The 21,032-nt window shown below is 36.4% G+C and overlaps 1 protein-coding gene across 2 annotated transcripts in view; it reads right to left on the bottom strand.

The window, feature by feature from the left end:
* FANCI (FA complementation group I) overlaps positions 1–21,032 on the bottom strand; it is a 92,606-nt gene that overhangs the window by 55,336 nt on the left and 16,238 nt on the right. For both annotated transcript variants that reach the window (XM_004431940.3, XM_087428923.1), the window contains exons 4-12: positions 13,411–13,541; positions 12,814–12,970; positions 12,677–12,734; positions 11,254–11,295; positions 10,786–10,909; positions 9,811–9,896; positions 7,859–7,985; positions 3,428–3,520; positions 2,390–2,526 (exon numbers count right to left, since the gene is read on the bottom strand). In XM_004431940.3, coding sequence (XP_004431997.2) covers positions 2,390–2,526; positions 3,428–3,520; positions 7,859–7,985; positions 9,811–9,896; positions 10,786–10,909; positions 11,254–11,295; positions 12,677–12,734; positions 12,814–12,970; positions 13,411–13,541 — 955 coding nt within the window. The remainder of the gene's footprint in view (positions 1–2,389; positions 2,527–3,427; positions 3,521–7,858; positions 7,986–9,810; positions 9,897–10,785; positions 10,910–11,253; positions 11,296–12,676; positions 12,735–12,813; positions 12,971–13,410; positions 13,542–21,032) is intronic.

The following is a 21,032-nucleotide window of genomic DNA, read 5'->3' as shown; positions in this document are numbered from 1 at the left end:
TCAGAAAGTTTACTATCCACAAACCGTATCAGAAAGCACTGCTGCAAAAACTACATACTTATGGCATATTTCTAAAAGAAAAAATATGAGATTCAAAAGATAGCAGTAAACAAAGAAACCAGTAAAATCTATTACACAGTCTAAGTAAGTGTTGTTTGTTAATAATAATCTTAATAAGGAAGTAGAGAAATAGTGTGTGCATTAAGGTTCTCAGCTTGGAGAGAATAGACAGTTATAGTCAGTTTGCTACAGAATGTCTACCTGTATGAAAGAGCTCATATACGATTGGTAAATAAAGGAGTAAGTATAACCTGGAAGTTGTATTGGTTCACAGGTGATATTTTCCTAGTACATTAATGTTTTGCACCTCCAAGTTTCTGCAGGTAAACATAAAATATGTCAACAGAGCTGAACACAGCAAACCATGGAGGAATAGGGTACTGTTCATGATGTCCATTACCCCGTTTTCTTCCTCTTGGCTGAGGCCACGTGCATATCAATTATCTGTCAAGTGCTTATTGTGTGGTTCTCACAATATTTTTGCATTTTGTCCTAGTCTCCATAATTCAGCCTCAATACTCCCTTAGTGTCCCTTTCCCGGTTACCTCAACTTGTTGTTTAAGGTAAAGTCCTATATTTACTGTAGTAGAACTCTTATATTAAAAATACAACAGATGTTAACGAGAACTGTTGTGGTGATCATTTCACAATATATACAAATATCAGGGGCCAGCCTGGTGGCACAGCGGTTAAGTTCACGTGGTCCACTTTGGCAGCTCGGGGTTCGCAGGTTTGGATCCCAGGCGTGGACTTACACACCACTTATCAAGCCATGCTGTGGCAGCATCCCATATAAAGTAGAGGAAGAGGGGCATGGATGTTAGCCCAGGGTCAATCTTCCTCAGCAAAAAAAAAGGGGGGGGAGGAGGGGATAAAGAAAAAAAGGGGAGTATTGGCAATAGATGTTAGCTCAGGGCTAATCTTCCTCAAAAAAATATATATATATACACATAAATATCAAATCATTATGTTGTACACTTGAAACTAATAGAATGTAATATGTCAACTATACTTAAATTAAAAAAAAAGAATATATCTTAACGCTCTGGTTACAAAGTCAAATATGTTTTAAGGCTGCTAGACCCTATTTTACCCACTGGTCCTGTTATTTTTAGAGTGTAATTTTTCAGAACAGAAGGTTTTTCAGGAGTATATCATGTTACAGCAGAAATTAACTCTACTAATTATTCTACTAATTAACTCTAGACAGTAACAGGCAAATCTAAGTCTAAATACAATAAAATACACCAAATATGCAATAAGAGGGGTCCAAAAATTCAATCACATAAAATGTGGGATGCATTATTTAGAGGTTAATTAACTGACTGGGGCAAGCATGTATAAAAAACCAGCCGGTTATTCTAGGGGGTCTAGTAATGCTATCCAAATCCCTCCTCAGTAAGGTTTGGTTCTACCTGGTTGAAACTGCCCACCCCAGCCTAATTATAGAAGGAGATGCATCCAGGTCCTATAGCTGATTGGGACTTCCAGGAGAAGGGCTGCTTTCCAGGAATTTTCTAGTTAGCTAATGCCTGTTTCTTTAGCCCAACTTGAAGAGACTCGGTTGCAAGAATACTGGAGATACAACTATAAATCTTAGGAAAAAGAAGAATAACCAGACACAGGAAAGATAAAAGAGCTTTAAAGCCTAATGGGTAAACCACTCAGAAACATGGGGTCTAGTCTCAAATTTGCCTCATATGCCAACCTCATGTAAATTCAATCTAAAGCAGAATTCCCAGATCTGGAATGAGATCAACCCTAAATTATGGCTTAAATTATAAAGCTTTAAAATATATTTAATCCACAAAGAAAACATGACACAGTAAAGACAGTTACAACAGCCAATGTATATTCTCAAATTAAAATAACAACCAGGATGGTTACCAGTCTTTTCAAAGTTTGGTTTAAAATGGATTGTCTAAACTGCTAATCAATTGTCTAAAACTGCTAATTCAATTCCATCCATCGGCCCCAAACTTCAACAGATAAAGTAAATAAAACTTTTAATGTTTTTTTTACTTACCTAAAAAGTCAGTGAAGACTCAGGCCAATAAAGAGGTATAATATCATGAAAGGAGCAAAGGTATCTACTTCAGTTTTGTATTGTTGCTATCAAGGTGGCCAGGAAATCAGGTCTTGGTATTTAAGGACCTTTCGATACAGGAAAAGCTTGCTTGATCCAATTTTAAGGGATTAAACCTTGATATGTAAAGTCAACAGCTGTAGTCATCAGTTTTCTCTGATAAGCCATAAAGTATGGTACCATGTTGCGTTTTCTAACACTAAATACCTTATGAACCTACTAGGGTATGATTCACAAACTCACCTATTCTTTACCACTTCCAAGATCATGGTTGAAACACAAGATCTATGAGGGACTAGATTCTGAAGAAATTTTGAGCCTTGAAGAAGCTGAAGATCCTTAAAGCTTTTTATAACCAAAGTCTTTAAAAGATCAAACACCTAATATAATGAAAGAAATAGGAAAATCAAGCAAAAAAAAACAGCTCATGCTATGAAATCTTAACCCTGTAACTGTTCCTACTTGCTGCCATACACTCATATCCCTACGACAACTGCTTCACTAGATGAGTATGATACAAAAATTATGACTTTCAGTGGGAACTTAAAACAGTCAAAGACAAGCCTTCCTTAGGAGAGAAAAAGGTCTAAAAATCAATACTGGGCCGGCCCTGTGGCTTGGTGGTTAAGTGCGCGCGCTGCGATGCTGGTGGCCCGGGTTCGGATCCCGGGTGCGCATCGAGGCACCACTTCTCCGTTCATCCTGAGGCCGAGTCCTGCATACAGCAACTAGAAGGATGTGCAGCTACGACATACAACTATCCACTGGGGCTTTGGGGGGAAAAAATAAAATCTTAGGAAAAAAAAAATAAATAAAAAAATAAAAATAAAAAAAATAAAAATCAATACTAACATTACCCACAACCAGGGAACACATACAACAAAAACAGGTATACGATTTTATATTTTCATCCTTGCAACAAACCTATTCTCATTAACTTCATCTCAAGCAGGGACAATTTCTTGGAAAGCTACAACATATTAAAACTGCTGATGAATACCCAGCAAAACTTCCCATTCTTGCTATTTGGACTGTGTGATATGTTTCCACTCTCATTCTTACCTCACCACCTCGCTTACCACAGAATAGGAAATAGAGGTATAAACCAACTACCTGGAGAAGTCTTCAAGCAGTCCCCAGAGAACAGTGTGGACCTACATGTCTTATAGAGGAATCTGCTGCTGGCAGGATGGGGGTGGAATTGTTTAGGAAAGGATAATAAAAAAATAGGCTCTTGTACTCCTTATCAACTACAGAAGGAACAAAAAAGTCAATAAATACCTGTTCCTCAAATCTTGGTATTCTTGTTACAGAGAGCAGGAGGGCAATGCTGAAGGGACATATATTATTACTGAAATCTCCTTGCTGTCCTGCCTGGCACAGACAAACCAAAAAGGAGTCATTACTTACATCTTAAAAGTATTACATAGCCTACTTAAAAAGGTCCTTAAATGAATCAGAAACCTAAATGTAAGAGCTATAAAACCATAAAACTTTTAAAAGAACACAAAGCAGAAAATGTCAAGACCTTGGATTTTCCCTAAGGTCTTGAAGATTTTCTGCTATGTGTTCTTTGCCTAGATTTCTTAGATACAATACCAAAAGCATAATTTATATAAGAAAAAATTGATCAATTGGACCTCATTAAAATTCAAAACTTTTGTACTAAAAGACATCATTAACAAAATGAAAAGACAAGCCACAGAATGGGATATTTGCTAATTATATACATAATAAAGGACTTGTACCCAGAACATAGAAAGAATTCTCTTTTTTTTGGTGAGGAAGATTGGCCCTGAGCTAACATCTGTTGCCAATCTTCTTCTTTTTTCTGAGGAAGATTGGCTCTGAGCTAAGATCTGTACCCATCTTCCTCTATTCTGTATGTGGGATGCTGCCACAGCATGGCTTGATGAACAGTGTGAAGGTCTGCAACCAGGATTCGAACCTGCGATCCCTGGGCCACTGAAGCAGAGCACGTGAACTTAACCACTATACCACCGGGCCGGCCCCCACAAACAATTCTTAAAACTCAGTAAGAGATGCAATCAAAAAGTGGGCAAAAGATCTGAAGAGACATTTCACCAAAGAAGATATCAGAACAGCTAAAAAACACCTGAAAAGATGCTCAATTATCATCAGTCACTAAGGAATTGCAAAGTAAAACCTCAATGAGATACTGTTTCACACCCATTAGGAGAGATATAGGGGCCGGCCCAGTGGCGTAGCAGTTAGGTTCATGTGTTCTGCTTCAGCGGCCCAGGGGTCACCAGTTAGGATCCTGGGCATGGACTTACTCACCACTGTTCAAGCCATGCTGAGGTGGCGTCCCACACAGAAGAGCTGCAACTCTACAACTATGATACACAACTATGTACTGGGGCTTTGGGGAGAAAAAAGAATAAAAAAGAGGAAGATTGGCAACAAATGTTAGCACAGGGCCAATCTTCCTCAAAAACAAAAATATATATATATAGAATAGATATAACAAAAAAAGATAATAACAAATGTTGGCCCGGATGTGGAGAAACAGGAACCCTCATACAGTGCTGGTGTGACTGTAAAATAATATAGCCACTGTGGAGAACAGTTCAGTAGTTTCTTAAAAATGTAAACAAATTTATCACACAACCCAGAAATTCCATTCATAGGTATCTATCCAAGAGAAATGAAAACCCGTCCACACAAAGACTTGCATGTGACTGTTCATACCAGCATTATTCATAATAGCCCAAAAGTGGAAACAACTCAAATGTCCATCAGCTGGTGAATAGCTAAACAAATTAATATATCCATACGATGGAATACTATTGAACAATAAAAAGGAATGAAATACTGATACATGCTACATCATGGATGAACCTTGAAAACATTATGCTAAATGAAACAAGCCACACAGAAAAGATCAAACATTGTATGATTTCATTTATATGAAATGTGTAGGAAAGGTAAACCTACAGGGACAGAAAGTATATCAGTGGTTGCCTAGAGCTGGTGCTGGGAACATGGATTAACAGTAAATGGGCATGAAGGATCTTATAGGGTGATGAAAATGTTTTAAAACTGGATTATGGTGATGGTTGCACAACTAGGTAAACTTATGAAAGAAATCATTGAATTATACGCTTAAAATGGGTGAATTTTATGTTATGTAAATTATACCTCAATAAAGTTTAAAAAACAGGTCTTTGAGGCCTAAAAGAAAAAATACCCAAGAAACAAAATAAAAAAAGGAATAAATATAAAATCAAAGATGAATAAAACAGAAAACCAACAAACAAACATAAGAGGGGAGCAAATCAAAAAATACAATGCTGGTTCTTTGAAAAGACCAATAATACAGCTAGTATAACCTAAATAAAAAGAAGAGTGAACAGATACAGAGAAGATAAAGAAGCTTTAAAATCTAATTCACACATCACGGTGTTTAAAAATTCTTTCCTACAAAAGGGACCCAGGGCTCCTTGGAGAAATGGCTGATACCAGGATAGGGCAAGGAAGATACAAAGTGAGCCTTGGATAGCTTATGCCACAAAAGTGCTCAAAGACCAGTGGGCATCTCAGAAGGACACATAAGCCAACTTGAAGGATCCAACTGGCCAAATATGGATCGCTTTGAGTAATGCATAATGAGTACACTGAATTAAAAAAGGTTCATGGGCGGGGCCGGCCCTGTGGCTTAGGGGTTAAGTGCTCACGCTCTGCTGCTGGTGGCCCGGGTTCGGATCCCGGGCGCGCACCGACGTACCGCTTATCTGGCCATGCTGAGGCCGTGTCCCACATACAGCAACTAGAAAGATGTGCAACTACGACGTAGAACTATCTACTGGGGCTTTGGGGAAAAAGAAATAAATAAATAAAATTAAAAAAAAAAAAAAAAAAGTTTCATGGGGGGCCAGCCCTGTGGCTTAGCGGTTAAGTGCACACGCTCCGCTACTGGCGGCTCAGGTTCAGATCCCGGGCGCACACCGACGCACTGTTTCTCTGGCCATGCTGAGGCCACGTCCCACATACAGCAACTAGAAGGATGTGCAACTATGACATACAACTATCTATTGCAGCTTTGGGGGAAAAAAGGAGGAGGATTGGCAATAGATGTTAACTCAGAGCTGGTCTTCCTCAGCAAAAAGAAAAAAAGAGGAGGATTAGCATGGATGTTATCTCAGGGCTGATCTTCTTCACAAAAAAAAAAAAAAAGGTTCATGGGTACATAACGATATTCAAAAAAACAGGGAGAGGGGAGGCTCTTTTTATAGAAGAAAGCCAGCTAACAATGCAGAAGGAATAATAGAAATAAAATTTTCTAATTTTAGTTCTATCATTTTGCAACTGTCAGTATAATTACTGAGTTAGGTTAAGAATCATCAGTAGATGGAAAACCAAAAACCACTGTGTGAAAGACTGCCGAGGAAAAAGATTTTCAATGATCTCAAATTATGATCCCATGAATTAATTTCTAACTACAAAAAGAAATATATATCCTTGCAAATAAAGAAAACTGATGGTCATTTAGTCTTAACCAAATGATTTAGCATCAACAGTAGTTAGGACAGCCTGATACTAGGAGCCTTGTGATCTAATGCAATAGAACAATGGTTGGCAAACTACAGCCTGTGGGCCAAATTCAGCCCACCGTCTATTTTCAAACAGCCCACAAGCTAAGACTGGTTTTTATATTTTTAAATTGTTGGGGGAAAAAAAATCAAAGGAAGAATAATATTTCAGGACACAAGAAAATTACATAAAATTCAAATTTCAGTGCCCATATAGTGTCACTGGTACACAACCACACTCATTCGTTTATGTGTTGTCTCTGGCTGCCTTCTTGCTACAATGGTAGAGCTGAGTAGGAGTGACAGAGACCATATGGCCTGCAAAGCCTAAAATAGTATCTGGCCCTTTATAGAAAATTTGCAGACCCCTACAAGAGAAAGTACACATCACTTACAAGTATTCTTGCCAAAAATGTTTAACTTGAATCTAATCACAAGGAAACAATCGAACAAATCCAACAATGTGAGAGACAAAACAACTGCGCTGGATGCTTCAGACACTAATCCTTATTCTTAAGAGACTCATGCGGAAGTATTCAGGCATTGAAGTGTCATGATTTCTACTTTTAAATGGTTCAGAAAAAATATAATGTACATGAGAGAGATAAAGTGAGATAAGGTAAATAAATGTGGCAAAGTTATTTAATAACTGGTGAAATCTAGGTAAAGGGTACATGGGTATTCATCATGCTATAGTGTTTCAACTTTTCTGTGGGTTAAAATTTTCAAAATAAAACGTTGCAGGAAAAAAATAGGTCCTTTATATACTACTTTTCTTTAAAAGAGTTCAAAACACTTCTAATTTTTATCATACTACTTCACAAATATTTAATGATGAATGACTCAGCTTCACAAAACCCCATAATATGCTACTGGAGATAGGCAATATCCCCAATTCATAAATGCGGTTAAGAGAGGTCAAAGTTTACGCTCACATAAGATGATGACGGAGTTAAGATAGTTTTGAGTTTCCTGCTGAATAGTCATCTTTTTTTTTCTTTTTAAACTTTAGAACATTTAAGGTATGGTTTTAAAATGGAACTTGCTTAAGAATGTAGTGACATCATATATTTTCCACTTTCAAAGTATAAAAGAGGCTTGATTCAAACATCCCTGTTTCATAAAGAGATCCTGGACCACCTTAAGAGTTTGATGCTACCTTTAACTGTTTCAGGAGTTCTCTGCCTAGTTCACAGTCCAATTTGATGGCAAACACAATGTGTAGAATGATGGTGCCTTCCACATGACGAAGTTCACCTGATGGCACGGTAACAAGATCCAACAGCCTAAAAGATTCAACAGAAATGTATGAGCTATTGTTTGAGCACGAGACAACAGTAGAACAGATGAACAAGTAGACCAACTCAAGCTGAACTCATGTTCACTGGAGGCAGGCAGTAAGTCCAAATTCTACTGCCTCATTTTCCGTTCCTTTTTACAAAACTTTCTGAAAGAATTGTCTATAGTCATTATTTCCACTTCTTTCTCTCTTCCCAGTTAAACCCAGTTCAATTAGGCTTCTTCACCCCCTTCCTCTCCCCCACAATACCATTTGTCTATTCTTGCAAGGGTTACAAATGATCTCTATGTTGCCAAAACCAATAATCAAATCCCATCTTAATTAACACCTCAGCAGATTTGACACAGTTGACCATTTCTTTCTTTTTTTTTTTTTTTAATTTTATTTATTTATTTTTTTCCCCAAAGCCCCAATACATAGTTGTATGTCATAGCTGCACGTCCTTCTAGTTGCTGTATGTGGGACGCAGCCTCAGCATGGCCGGAGAAGCGGTGTGTCGGTGCGCGCCCGGGATCGAATCTGGGCCGCCAGCAGCGGAGCGTGCACACTTAACCACTAAGCCACGGGGCCGGCCCGTCCATTTCTTTCTTGAAATACTTTCTTCTTTTAGCTTCTGGGGCATTGTCACTGGCCTCTTCTCAATTTTTTGTGCTGGCTCACCCTCCCTTTAAATGGTGGAATCCCTGAGCTCAGTCTTGGGTTTCTTTCTCCTTTCTCCACAATTTCCCTCGGTGACCCCATCCAGACCCATGGCTTTAGTCTCTTCCATTCTCTATCTCCAGTTCTAATCTTTCCCTATAACTCTAGAATGCCTGCTCAACACCTCCATTTGGGATGCTAACATACATCTCAAACTTAACATGGTCAAAACTGAGTTTACTTTCCCCTAAACCTGCTTTTCTTTCAGTCTTTCCTGACTCAGTATACAAGATCACCTTACAATCACTCACTCAAGCCAAGTAACTAAAAGTTATTCTAGATTAGAAGCAGTAGGCTGCAATAGGATTAATGACATGAACTCTGCAGCCCTTCTGCCTGGATTCAAATCCCAGCTCCACAACTTTATGGCTATATAACCTTGGGAAATTCCTTAATTTCTCTGTGCCTCAGTTTCTGCATCCATAAAATAGAGGCAAAATAGGGTTGTTGTGACATCTAAAGTGTTTAGAACAGCACCTGGCACAGAGTAAGCACTCTCTAAACGTCTGCTTAAAAAATTCCTCTTTTTCAGACATGCCATGCTGTGCCCTGCCTTTGTAGTAACTATTCCACTAACTGAGAATGTTCTTTTTCCTGACTACACACTACAGCTCTTCTCATTCAGGCTTCAGTTAAAACAGCACCTTCTCAGAGAGGTCTTCCCTGACCACCCAATCTAAAGTAGCTATGCTGTCACTATCACATCATCCATTTGAATTATCTGCATAGCACTTTCCACTCCAATATTTTTCTTGTTATTTATTTATTTTCTGTTCTCTTCTCATTTAAGCTCCATGAGAATAGAGACCTTGTCTGACCAGTTCATCACTGTAGTCTCAGGGCGAAATAGTTCCTGGCACAGAATAGACACTTAATAAATAGCCTTTAAACTTGCAACTTACTGAACAATTATTGCTATTTTCCTGGAAAGGTACAAATGAAAGAGTTGAAGAGGCTGCACTATTATTTAACTTTATTACTGAGCAGCTAGGAGAAGATTAGAGAAGCTCTGTGCTGAGGTGAAGGTACGGACTGAAAGGCTAGACAACAAGTAACAAATACACAATGAGAACATGAATTTGTAAAAATGATTTTATTGCTATATTACTCACTCATCACCACTCTGTTCCTCATTGTGCTGCTTATCTAGCTCACTGAAGAAAGCTATGATTCCTTCCAAAACTCTCTTTCTGCTTCCCTGAAAAAATATAAAATAGGTAAGGTCTCCCCATAAAAGACAAAATCACCAACTTGAACTTAAAAGTACTTTTCAACTTAAAGGATTCTCAAGAGTAAATGTATTTTTTTTTAATTTTTAATGAATTAATTTTTTTATTGCAGTAACATTGGTTTGTAACATTGTATAAATTTCAGGCATATATCATTATACTTCTATTTCCGCATTGAGTACATCATGTTCACCACCCAAACACTAATTACAATCCATCACCACACACATGTGCCTAATCATCCCTTTCGCCCTCCTCCCTCCCCACGTCCCCTGTGGTAACCACCAATCCCATCTCTGTCTCTATGTGTTTGTTTGTTGTTGTTTTTATCTTCTACTTATGAGTGAGATCATACAATATTTGATCTTTTCCCTCTGACTTATTTCGCTTAGCATAATACCCTCAATGTCCACCCATGTTGTCACAAATGGCTGGATTTCATCGTTTCTTATGGCTGAGTAGTATTCCATTGTGTATATATACCACATCTTCTTCATCAAGAGTAAATTTAAATAGACAAACAAATTACAACCGTTGAGTCACACTAAGAATTTACAGAACACTTTCATGTTGAAATCGGGTTTGAAATACATCTTAGTGTCAGACTTTTAGGGACCTATAGTCTACTCTTTCTGAGATCTTTATCCCTTTTACTACCACACACACAAAAATGTGGTAGTACAAGGCATAATGTATGTTTTCCTTGGCTGAGGAGCATGACCTTTTTACTAGATCAAATCATCATACATGAAATGAAAGCATCTCTGCCCTAGTATGTAAACAAAGAGTACAAATAAGCTGAATGGCCCTAACTGGTCATTCCACTGGAGTTAAAAAGAAATAATTTTTTATTTATACCTTTGAGGAGAGAACCAGAAGCTGATAGACCAAAGGTGGTATTTCTTGAAGATTCAACTTGGAGAACATCCTCAATACTTTTTCCATCACAAATTCCACCTCTTCTGCAGTCAGAGGGACATCCCTGTGGATCAAAGATTCTAAAGGCCAGAGTCTAAAAGCTCTGGCCTAATTTGGGAGATATTAGAATATTATAACTCGCCCTCTTGATTTTTCTCTAATGGAGAATCTTAAAGGAGACCAATAACCTTACCTAAGTAAAGTCAGCTTGGAAAAAAAATCATGAAGTTATACTTTAAATAAGCAATTAAAGCAAAAAAAACGGGGGGAGAGAATGCTGCAACAGAAAACAGAGGTACCAATACTCTAATTCAGGAGAGAGTGGTATTTGAGCTTGATACATTTCAATTTCCAGCAGGTAAGTTCACAAAGCAAGATATGAAGAGAAAAGGGAAGGATAATGCTTACTTGAACATGGAGGTGAGTTGGATTACATACTGTTGATTCCATCTGGTTAAAGAAAATGACAAAGAATATGAAAGTTTATCACATTTTAACTTATTTACATATTAACTGTGAAATTAGTAGGGAATAAAAAAATTAAGGCCATTTCAAGTTTTATTTGGTACCACTGGGAAATGACATTTAAAACAATGAAATAACAGCTTTTAACCTATCAGACTGGCAAAATCAAATTCTGACAATATTCAATGCTGGTCAGATTATGGGGAAAAATACACTCTTCATATACTGTTTTAAGGAATGTGCACTGATATAACCCATCTGGGAAGACAAGTTGGCAATACTTACCAACTTGAAAAATGCACATTACCACAGACCCACCCAACTTACTATTAGAAATATATCCCTTGTACATGCTTATAAAAGGCCACCTAGATATATAAGGATGTTCATTGCAACACTTTTTATAATAGCAAAAAACCAATAACCAAATGTTATTTATTGGGACAAAAACAAATAAACTAACAATTGAAGATATGCCAAATAATATAACAGAATACTATGGAACTATCAAAAAGAATGATGGAGAGTTGTATATGCTGACATGAACATGTGTTAAATGAAAATTTTATAATGTGTATTGAATAAACTCTTTTGTGTAATTAAAAACGAATAAATGGATAAATATGCATGTGCTGATACATGCCTAAAATTATTTACGTAAGGGATCTTATGTAAAGAACCATAAAAGCAGTTATCTCAGGTTTAGATAATCTTGGGTATTCCCTTCTAGTTCTTTTTAATATACCCAAGGGTAATAATAGTATTATACAACAGTATTCTATTTCATTGACTATATTGTAAGAATTTTCATCTTCGATGTATGTCTTTATATATTTCATTTCTAATGGGTATAAATTTCATGGAGTGACCCTACCTTAACTTACACAGTTTACCATAACTTATGTGTCTTTATTATTGTATGCTTAAGTTGGTCACAAGTTTCTGTGTTCAACATGTTCATGTATGAGGATTTTCTTATATGTTGGAGTCTCTGCTTAAGGTAGATTCCCATATTTCTGGTTTAAAGATACAAATATCACTTATATATCCCAATCCCTCAAAAAAATAGAAAAGATATAGCAGCAGGGTGACTTTCCAACCTTAAGGACCTTGGGACTCTAAATAATGCTAGAGGACTAAATTGCTGTGTTAAAATGGACAGTCATGAAAATAGAAACTATATGTATAGTCTTAGACAGAAAATACAGTATATAACCTCTCTCAATAATCTGTCACAGACTAAATGGTTTTATAGTGGTACGTTATAAACTAAAAAATGGATATAAATTCCTGAAATAAATGGTAATTCCCTTTTTGGCCACTTGTAGTCCTGAGAGAGTTCTACACATTATTGAGAAAGACTCACCTCCCAGAACAGAGGGTATTAATCAACTGCTTCTTACATTCTTCCCCATTTAGTTCACCTATAAATGGAAAATACACTGAGAAATAAATTTGATTAGGTGAACAGAGAAAAAGCCACTAGAATTAGAAGAAACTTACCTTTTCCATAAACCAGATTTTCCTTTTTGGTAGCAAGGGCAGTGAGAATGATGGGTAGTAACTCTAAAGATTTTCCATTCATTAGGCTGCCCTCTTGGATAGCACCAACAAACTCATTGGCTAATTCAACCAAAAATGGTCCTGGAAAATTGTGAGCCTAGTTTATGGGATAAAGAAAACGTTAAGCAGATATCTAAACGTTTGATATCTCTTCCCAAGAAATAGAGTCTTTTGCTGAATTAATAGAATTGGCATTGAAACCCAGAACTGGTCCTACAAGGGATTCAGGGAATCATTCTGCTCTGATACAAACTTATAATTGTAAAGGGTTTCAAAGGTCAGAATCCTCTACCAGTTCTCTAATGTTTTCAAATATGCCAACTCTTCAAAGAGAAACATGTCTATGATACCAGAAGTGTAAACATCTAGGTGGTTTATGGCCCATCCATCAACTGTTTTGTTTTTTTAACAATAGTTCTTAAATTTATTTATAGGAACTATGCTAGGTTTGGCACATTTAAGTTTTCGCTCCCTCAACAAATTACAAACGCCTCAAGATCCACCCAAAACCAAAAAAGTTTTTGTTTTCCATCTCACCTCCAGCATTAGTAATCCGATGATCTCAGATGCTACTTCTTTGTGCAAATCCCCTGACTCAACCAACTGGATACCACAAGTGTATACCTTAAGTCTCCTAAGAGCTCCAGCTTCCACAGAGCAGGGGGAACCTTATTGTTTTAAACAGGTGGTAAAGAAACAAAGAAAGAAATAAGAAGTCTTACAAAGTTGAAGGGCAAATAGGAAAAACAAGCAGCTTTGTAGTTTAATATAGAAATAGAATTATTAAACTACTGATTACTATGGTATTTTTTTTTAATTTATTTTTTTGTGTGAGGAAGATTGGCCCTGAGCTAACATCTGCCAACCCTCCTCTTTTTGCTGAGGAAGACTGGCCCTGGGCTAACACCCATGCCCATCCTCCTCCACTTTATATGGGACACCTGCCACAGCAGAGTGCGCGCACTTAACCGCTTGCGCCACCGGGCCAGCCCCTACTATGGTATTTAGAACAGCAATATTTAAGAGCTTTGAAAAAGTATTTAATTTACGCAGGTGACTGAAATGTCATCTTTTCTTCTTCCACCTATGTCATTAATTTTTATAAGTTCACAGTGCAGAAAGAGGAATACCTTCTAATATATCCTATAGCCTTCTCTACGTTCTGTAACACAAATTAAATGTCTTTAACGTACTTCACTTCAAAACTTCATCACTGAGTGATGTCAGCAGAAATGGCAGAGTAATAAAGAGCTCAAAAAATCCTCTCCTCCATAAAAGCAACAAGAATACTCACAAAAACAGTGAAAATCAACTTGTTCAGAACTCTGGAAAGTAACCAAAGGCTTGCAACAACTCAGGGAGTGTTTATTTAAGAAAAACAGTTGAATTTCAGGAAGAACAGTGAGCTTTGTGGTGTTTTAACATGCTTTCATCCCATACTCGCCCAACACAGTAGTCTTTAAAACCAATATCCCCAAAGTCATGGTGAAAGTCAACAGTCCAGCAGCCTCTGGAGGGGACAGAATATGGGTGGAGCTCCTCTAAAGCCCAATTCCAAGATAACTGTCATTATTTGACCTGTCCGGCTGTTCCCTAGAAATTTTCACTAGCAAGACTTGTCTTTATTTGATCTGACTTAGAACCCACCCAGTGCAAACAGCCTTTTACCTGGGGCATTTGTCTAAATCAGCTGCAACTGATCAATATTTTAGCTTCCTTGAGGCAGCAGTAACAGTTGGGTAAGCACCAAGCTGACCAAAAAACTTAAAAGGAAATCCTGGAGGATATGTGTATAAGGAGCTTTGAAATATTCTGACATAGTCCTCGGAATCTAGAAAGCCATGCAGATACTCAGGGCTGTGCACGTGGACAGCACTATGTGTATGACCAGGCAAAACCCAGGAAAACCCTAAGCTCTCATCTCTGGCTGACCTTGAGGCTCTGCACAAGCAGAAAGGCTAAGGAGAAGTTATAAACTACCTCCTGAGCATTGAAGGTGTGCCCCCAACATGCACAAGGCCCCTCAGCAAAGGCTAGGAAGCTCCTTGGTTCCAGACATTTAAGGAAATCTTTTGCCCAATCATTAGCAGTGGCCATAAACAACATTGCCCATACACAACAAACAATATATGTTTTACAAAATTAGTTCAGAAGAACCACTATAAAAAGAAAAGGAACACCGGAACAGCAACAACAGATGTAGGGGAGGAAAATGGTATCTGATTTCCAGAGTTCCCACAAAATATCATTTAAAATGACCATTTTTCAACAACAAAATAAAACCTATAAGACATGCAGGGAAACAAGAGTATGGTCCATACACAGGAAAAAAGGAATCAATAAAAACTGTCTCTGACAAGAGCCCAAATGTTAGATTAACTAGACAAGAATTTTAAATATGCTCAAAGAACAAAAGGAAACCATGTCTAAAGAACTAAAGGAAAATATAAAAACGATATCTCACTAAATAGAGAATATCAATAAAGAGACAGAAATTATAAAAAAGAACCAAATGGAAACTCTGGAATTAAAAAGTACAATAATTGAACTGAAAAAATCCACTAAAGGAGCTCAACAGGAGAACTGACCTGGTAGAAGAAAGAATCAGAGAACTTGAAGATACAGCAATTGACATTATCTGGTCTGAGGGACAGAAAGAAAAAGGATAAAAATGAACAGAGCCTCAGAGACCTGTGGATACCATCATGAGTACCAATACAGATAATAACGCAAGTTCTGGAAAGAGAGAAAGGGGCAGAAAGAAGAAATAACCACCCAAAACTTCCCAATTTTAATGAAGAACACTAATCTACACATTCAAGAAGCTCAATGAACACCAAGTAGGATAAACCCAAGAGATCCACACCTAGATATACCAAAACAAACTGTCCAAGTCAAAGACATATCATCATCTTACAGGCCATATGTGAAAAACCCACAGCTAACATCATACTCAAGGATTGAAGACTGAAAGCTTTTCCATAAGATCAGAAAAAATACCAGGATGCCTACTTCTGCCACTTCTGTTCAACACAGTATTGGAAGTACTACAAAGAGTAATTGTATTTAGTACCACTGAACTGTACACTTAAAAAAAAGTCAAAGACAAAGAAAAAAATCTTGAAAGCTACAAGACGGAAGTAACTCATCTGGTAAAAGGGATAGTTGATAAGATTAACCACTGATTTCTCATCAAAAACCATTGAACAGCAGAAGAAAATGGGATAATATAGTCAAAGTGTTGAAAGAAAGACTGTCAACCAAGAACTCTACAACCAGAAAAACTATCCTTCAAAAATGAAGGAGAAATTAAGACGTTCCCAGATAAACAAAAAAGAGAATTTGCTGCCAAAAGACCTGCCCTAATACTAAAGGGAGTCCTTCAGGCTACAATAAAAGGACACTAGACAGTAACATGAATCCACACGAAATAGGGAGCACCAGGAAAGGTAACTACATAGGAAAATATAAAAGACAGTATAAATGTACTTTTTATTTGTAATTATTTTTTCTCCTGATTTATGAGATACCTGTATAAAGCAATATTTATAAATCTGTGTTGATGGACATAAATGTGTAAAGATGTAATTTATACAACAATAATAGCACAAAGTGGGGGGAGAATGAAGCTATATATAGGGCAAAGTTTTGCAAACTATTAAAACTAAGTTGGTATTAATCTAAACCAGATTGTTATAAATTAAGATGTTAGTTGTAATCCCCAGGGCAACCACTAAGAAAGTAACTCAAAAACATAGTAAAAAAGATGACAAAGAAATTAAAATGCTACACTAGAAAATATCTATTTGACACATAACACATAAGGCAGTAACAGAGAAACAAAAATGACATAAGACATAAAGAAAATAAATACCAAAATGGCAGATGTAAATCCTACCTTATCAGTAACAACAGTAAATGTAAAGGGATTAGACACTCCAATCAAAATGCAAAGGCTGGCAGAACAGATTTTCTAAAATCCAATTATATCCTATCAACCAGAGATACAGTTTAGATTCAAAGACATAGCTTGCAAGTTAAAGGATGGAAAAAGGTATACCATGTACAGTAACCAAAGAGAGTTGGAGTAGCTATACAAATATCAGGAAAAAATAGACTTTAAGACAAAAATTATTACTAGAGAAAAAGAAGGACGTTTTATAACGATAAAAAGGTCAATCCATCATCAAGATATAACAATTCTAAACATATAAGGACATAACAAAAGAGCTCCAAAATACACGAAGCAAAAACTGACAGAACTGAAGGGAGAAATAGACAATTTAACAATAACAGTTGGAGACTTCAATATCCTGTTTTCAATAACGGATAGAACAACTGGACAGAAGATCAACAAGGAAACAGACTTGAACAACGCACTAGATCTAACAGATAGCTATAAAACACTACACCCAACAACAGCAGAAGACACATTCTTCTCCAGTGCACATGGAGTGTTCTACAGGATAAACCACACATTAGGCCATAAAAAAATTCTCAATAAATTTAAAGGACTATAATCATACATTTATGTTCTGTGACCATAGCGGAATGAAATTAGAAATCAATAACAGAAAGAAATCTGGAAAATTCACAAATATGTGGAAATCAACCCAATCTTAAATACCAATGGGTCAAAGAAGAAAGCACAGAGAAATTAGAAAATACCTTGAGATGAATGAAAAAAACCCCACAACATTCCAAAAGTTTTATCAGGATGCAGCTATAACAGTGCTTCGAGGGAAATCTATAGTTGTAAATGCCTATATTAAAAAAGAAGAAGGATTAGATCTCAAATCAATAACCCAATCTTCCACCATAAAAAACTATAAAAAGAGCAAATTAAACCCAAAACAAGTGAAAAGTAAAATCAGACTTATATGAAATAGAGAATAGAACAATAGAGAAAAACCAAGGAAACCAAATCTTTTTCTTTGAAAAGATCAACAAAATTGAAAAATTTTCAGACTGACCGAGAAAAAAAAGAAGACTCAAATTACTAATACCAGGAATCAAAGAGGGGCATTACTACTGATCTTATAGAAATAAAAAGGATTATAAGGGAATACTATGAACAATTGTATATGAATAAATCAGATAACTTAGATGAAATCGCTAAATTGGTAGAAAGACACAAACTACTGAAACTGACTCAACAACAATGTTTAACAAATGCTTCCAAAAAAACAAAATATGAGGGAGCATTCCCCAACTCATTCTATGAGGTCAGTATTATCCTCATACCAAAACCAAAGACACCATAAGAAAACTACAGATCAATAACCCTTGTGACTACAGATGCAAAAATCCTCAACAAAATACTAGCAAACTGAATTCAGCAATATATAAAAAGGATTATACTCTATGACCAAGTGGGATTTAACCCAAGAATACAAGATTGGTTCAATGTATAAAAATCAATGTAATATAGCATATATACAGAATAAAGGATAAAAACCACATGATCATCTCAGTAGACACAGAAAAAGCATGTGAAATATCCAATACCCTTTCATGATAAAAACACTCAATAAACTAGGAGTAGATGGGAACTTCCTTTAACCTCATAAAAGGCATCTATGAAAAGCCCACAGCTAACATCTTACTCAATGGTAAAAAACTGAAAGATTTCCCCGTAAGATCAGGAACAAGACAAGGATGTCCACTCTCACCACATTTATTCAACACTGTACTGGAGGTTCCAAGCAGGGTAATTAGGCAAGAAAAATAAACAAAAGGCATCCAGATTGAAAACAAAGTAAAACTATCTCTATTCACAGATGACATTATCTTGTTTATAGAAAATCCTAAGGAATCCACAAAAAAGAAACTATTAGAGTTAATAAACAAGCACAGGGAGGTTGCAGGATATGAGATCAATACACAGTATGCATTTCTATACACTAGCAATGAACAATTACAAGATTAAATTAAGAAAACAGTTCCATTTACAGTAGCATCAAAAAGAATAAAATACTTAGGAATAAATTTAATAAAAGAAATGCAAGACTTATACTCTGAAAACTATATCATTGAAAGAAATGAAAGAGGACGTAAGTAAACGGAAAGACATTCCATGTTCATGTAATGGAACTCCTATACTAAGATAGCAGTACTTTTCAAATTCATATATAGATTCAACACTATCCCTACCAAAACCCCAGCTTCCATTTTTGTAGAAATTGACAAGCTGATTTTAAATTCATATGGAAACACAAGGGACCTAGAATATCCAAAATAACCCTGAAAAAAGAAAAACCAAGTTGGAAGACTCACATTTCCCAATTTTAAAACTTACCATAAAGCTATACTAATCAAGATGCTGTGGTACTGACATAAGGAGAGACATATAGATCAAGGGAATAGAATTGTGAGTCCAGAAACAAACCCTCACATTTACAGGCAATTGATTTTCAATAAGGGTGCTACTGAAAATGGGGAAAGATGAAGTTGGATTCCTACCTCACAAAATTAATACAAAAATTAACCCAAAATGGATCAAAATCTAAATGTAAAAGCCAAGACTATAAAACTTTGAAAAGAAAATACAGTTGTAAATCTTCGTGACTTTGGATTAAGCAATGGTTTCTTAAACAAAACATAAAAAGCACATCATACAAAAAAATTAATTGGACATCAAAATTAAAAACTTTGTGCTTCGGGGCTTGCCTGGTGGCATAGTAGTTAAGTTTGCACACTCTGCTTCGGCGGCCTGGGGTTCACGGGTTCGGATCCCCAGCACAAACCTATGCACGACTTATCAAGCCGTGCTGTGGCAGGTGTCCCACATAAAACGGAGGAAGATGGACACAGATGTTAGCTCGGGGCCAATCTTCCTCAGCAAAAGGAGGAGGATGGGCAACAGATGTTAGCTCAGGGCTAACCTTCCTCACACGCACACAAAAAAACTTTGTGCTTCAAAGGATACCATCAAAAGAGTGAAAAGACAAGCCAGAACGGGAGAAAATTTTTGCAAATCATATATCTAATAAGGGACTTGTATCTAGAATATATAAGGAACTATTACAACTCAATGTTAAAAATACAAATAATCTAATTTTAAAAGGGCAAAGGATCTGAATAGACATTTCTCCAAAGAAGATATGCAAATGGCCAGGAAGCACATGAAAAGATGATTAACATCACTAGCCATCAGGGCAATGCAAATCACAACCACAGTGAAATACCACTTCACTCACTAGGATAGCTAAAATGAAAAAGACAGACAATAACAAGGGATGTGGAGAAATGAGCATCCTCATTCAGTGCTGGTAGGAATGTAAATGGTGTAGCCACTTTGGAAAACAGTTTGGTGGCTCCTTAAACAGTTAAATGTGCAGTTACCATATGATCCAGCAATTCTACTCTTAGATATTTACCAAAGAGAAATGAAAATGTGTCTACACAAAAACTGGTACACAAATTTCATAGCAGCATTATTCATAATTGCCAAAAAGTGGAAACAACCTAAACGTCCGTCAACTCGTGAATGGAAAAGTGTATAATATTCCATACAATGGAACATTATTCCACAATAAAAAGAAATAAAATACTGATACAGACTACAACATGGATGAATCTTGGTAACCTTATGGTAAGTGAAGTCAGTCAGTCACAAAGAACCATATATTGTATGATTTCATTTATATGAAATACCCAAAATAGGCAAATTCATAGAAACAGAAAGTACATGAGCGGTTTCTTAGTGCTGGGGTGGATCAGGGGTTTGGGCAGGTGACCCAAAATTAGGGGGTGCAGAGTTTCTTTTAGGGGTAAGAAAAATATTCTAAAATTGATTACGGTGAGGATGTGCAACTCTGTGATTATACTAAAAGTCACTGAATTGCATATTTTAAGTGTGAATTTTGATGTCAAATATCTCAATTTAAAAAAATCAATTGTACACTTTAAAAGAATGAATTTTTTAGTATGTGGATTATATCTCAATTTTTTAAAATGTCACCATTAGCTAATTACTGGTCCTCTACACTATCAATTTAACAGGATTAAAATGATTAGGAAGTAATTTCCACAAGTACTTGATAATTCATGCTGCTACTCTTAAACTAGGCTTTCCAAATCTATGTTTTTAAATAAGGTTAGTTACAGAAGTGGGAGCCAAAATAATCGGTCCCAGGTTTGTCTGTTCAAGAAAGAAA

Source organism: Ceratotherium simum, chromosome 3, assembly GCF_057802395.1.
Source record: "Ceratotherium simum simum isolate JZ-2026a chromosome 3, ASM5780239v1, whole genome shotgun sequence".
Taxonomy (NCBI): Eukaryota; Metazoa; Chordata; class Mammalia; order Perissodactyla; family Rhinocerotidae; genus Ceratotherium; species Ceratotherium simum.
Note: the sequence above shows the minus strand (reverse complement) of the source record. Positions and strands in the feature narration are given on the sequence as shown.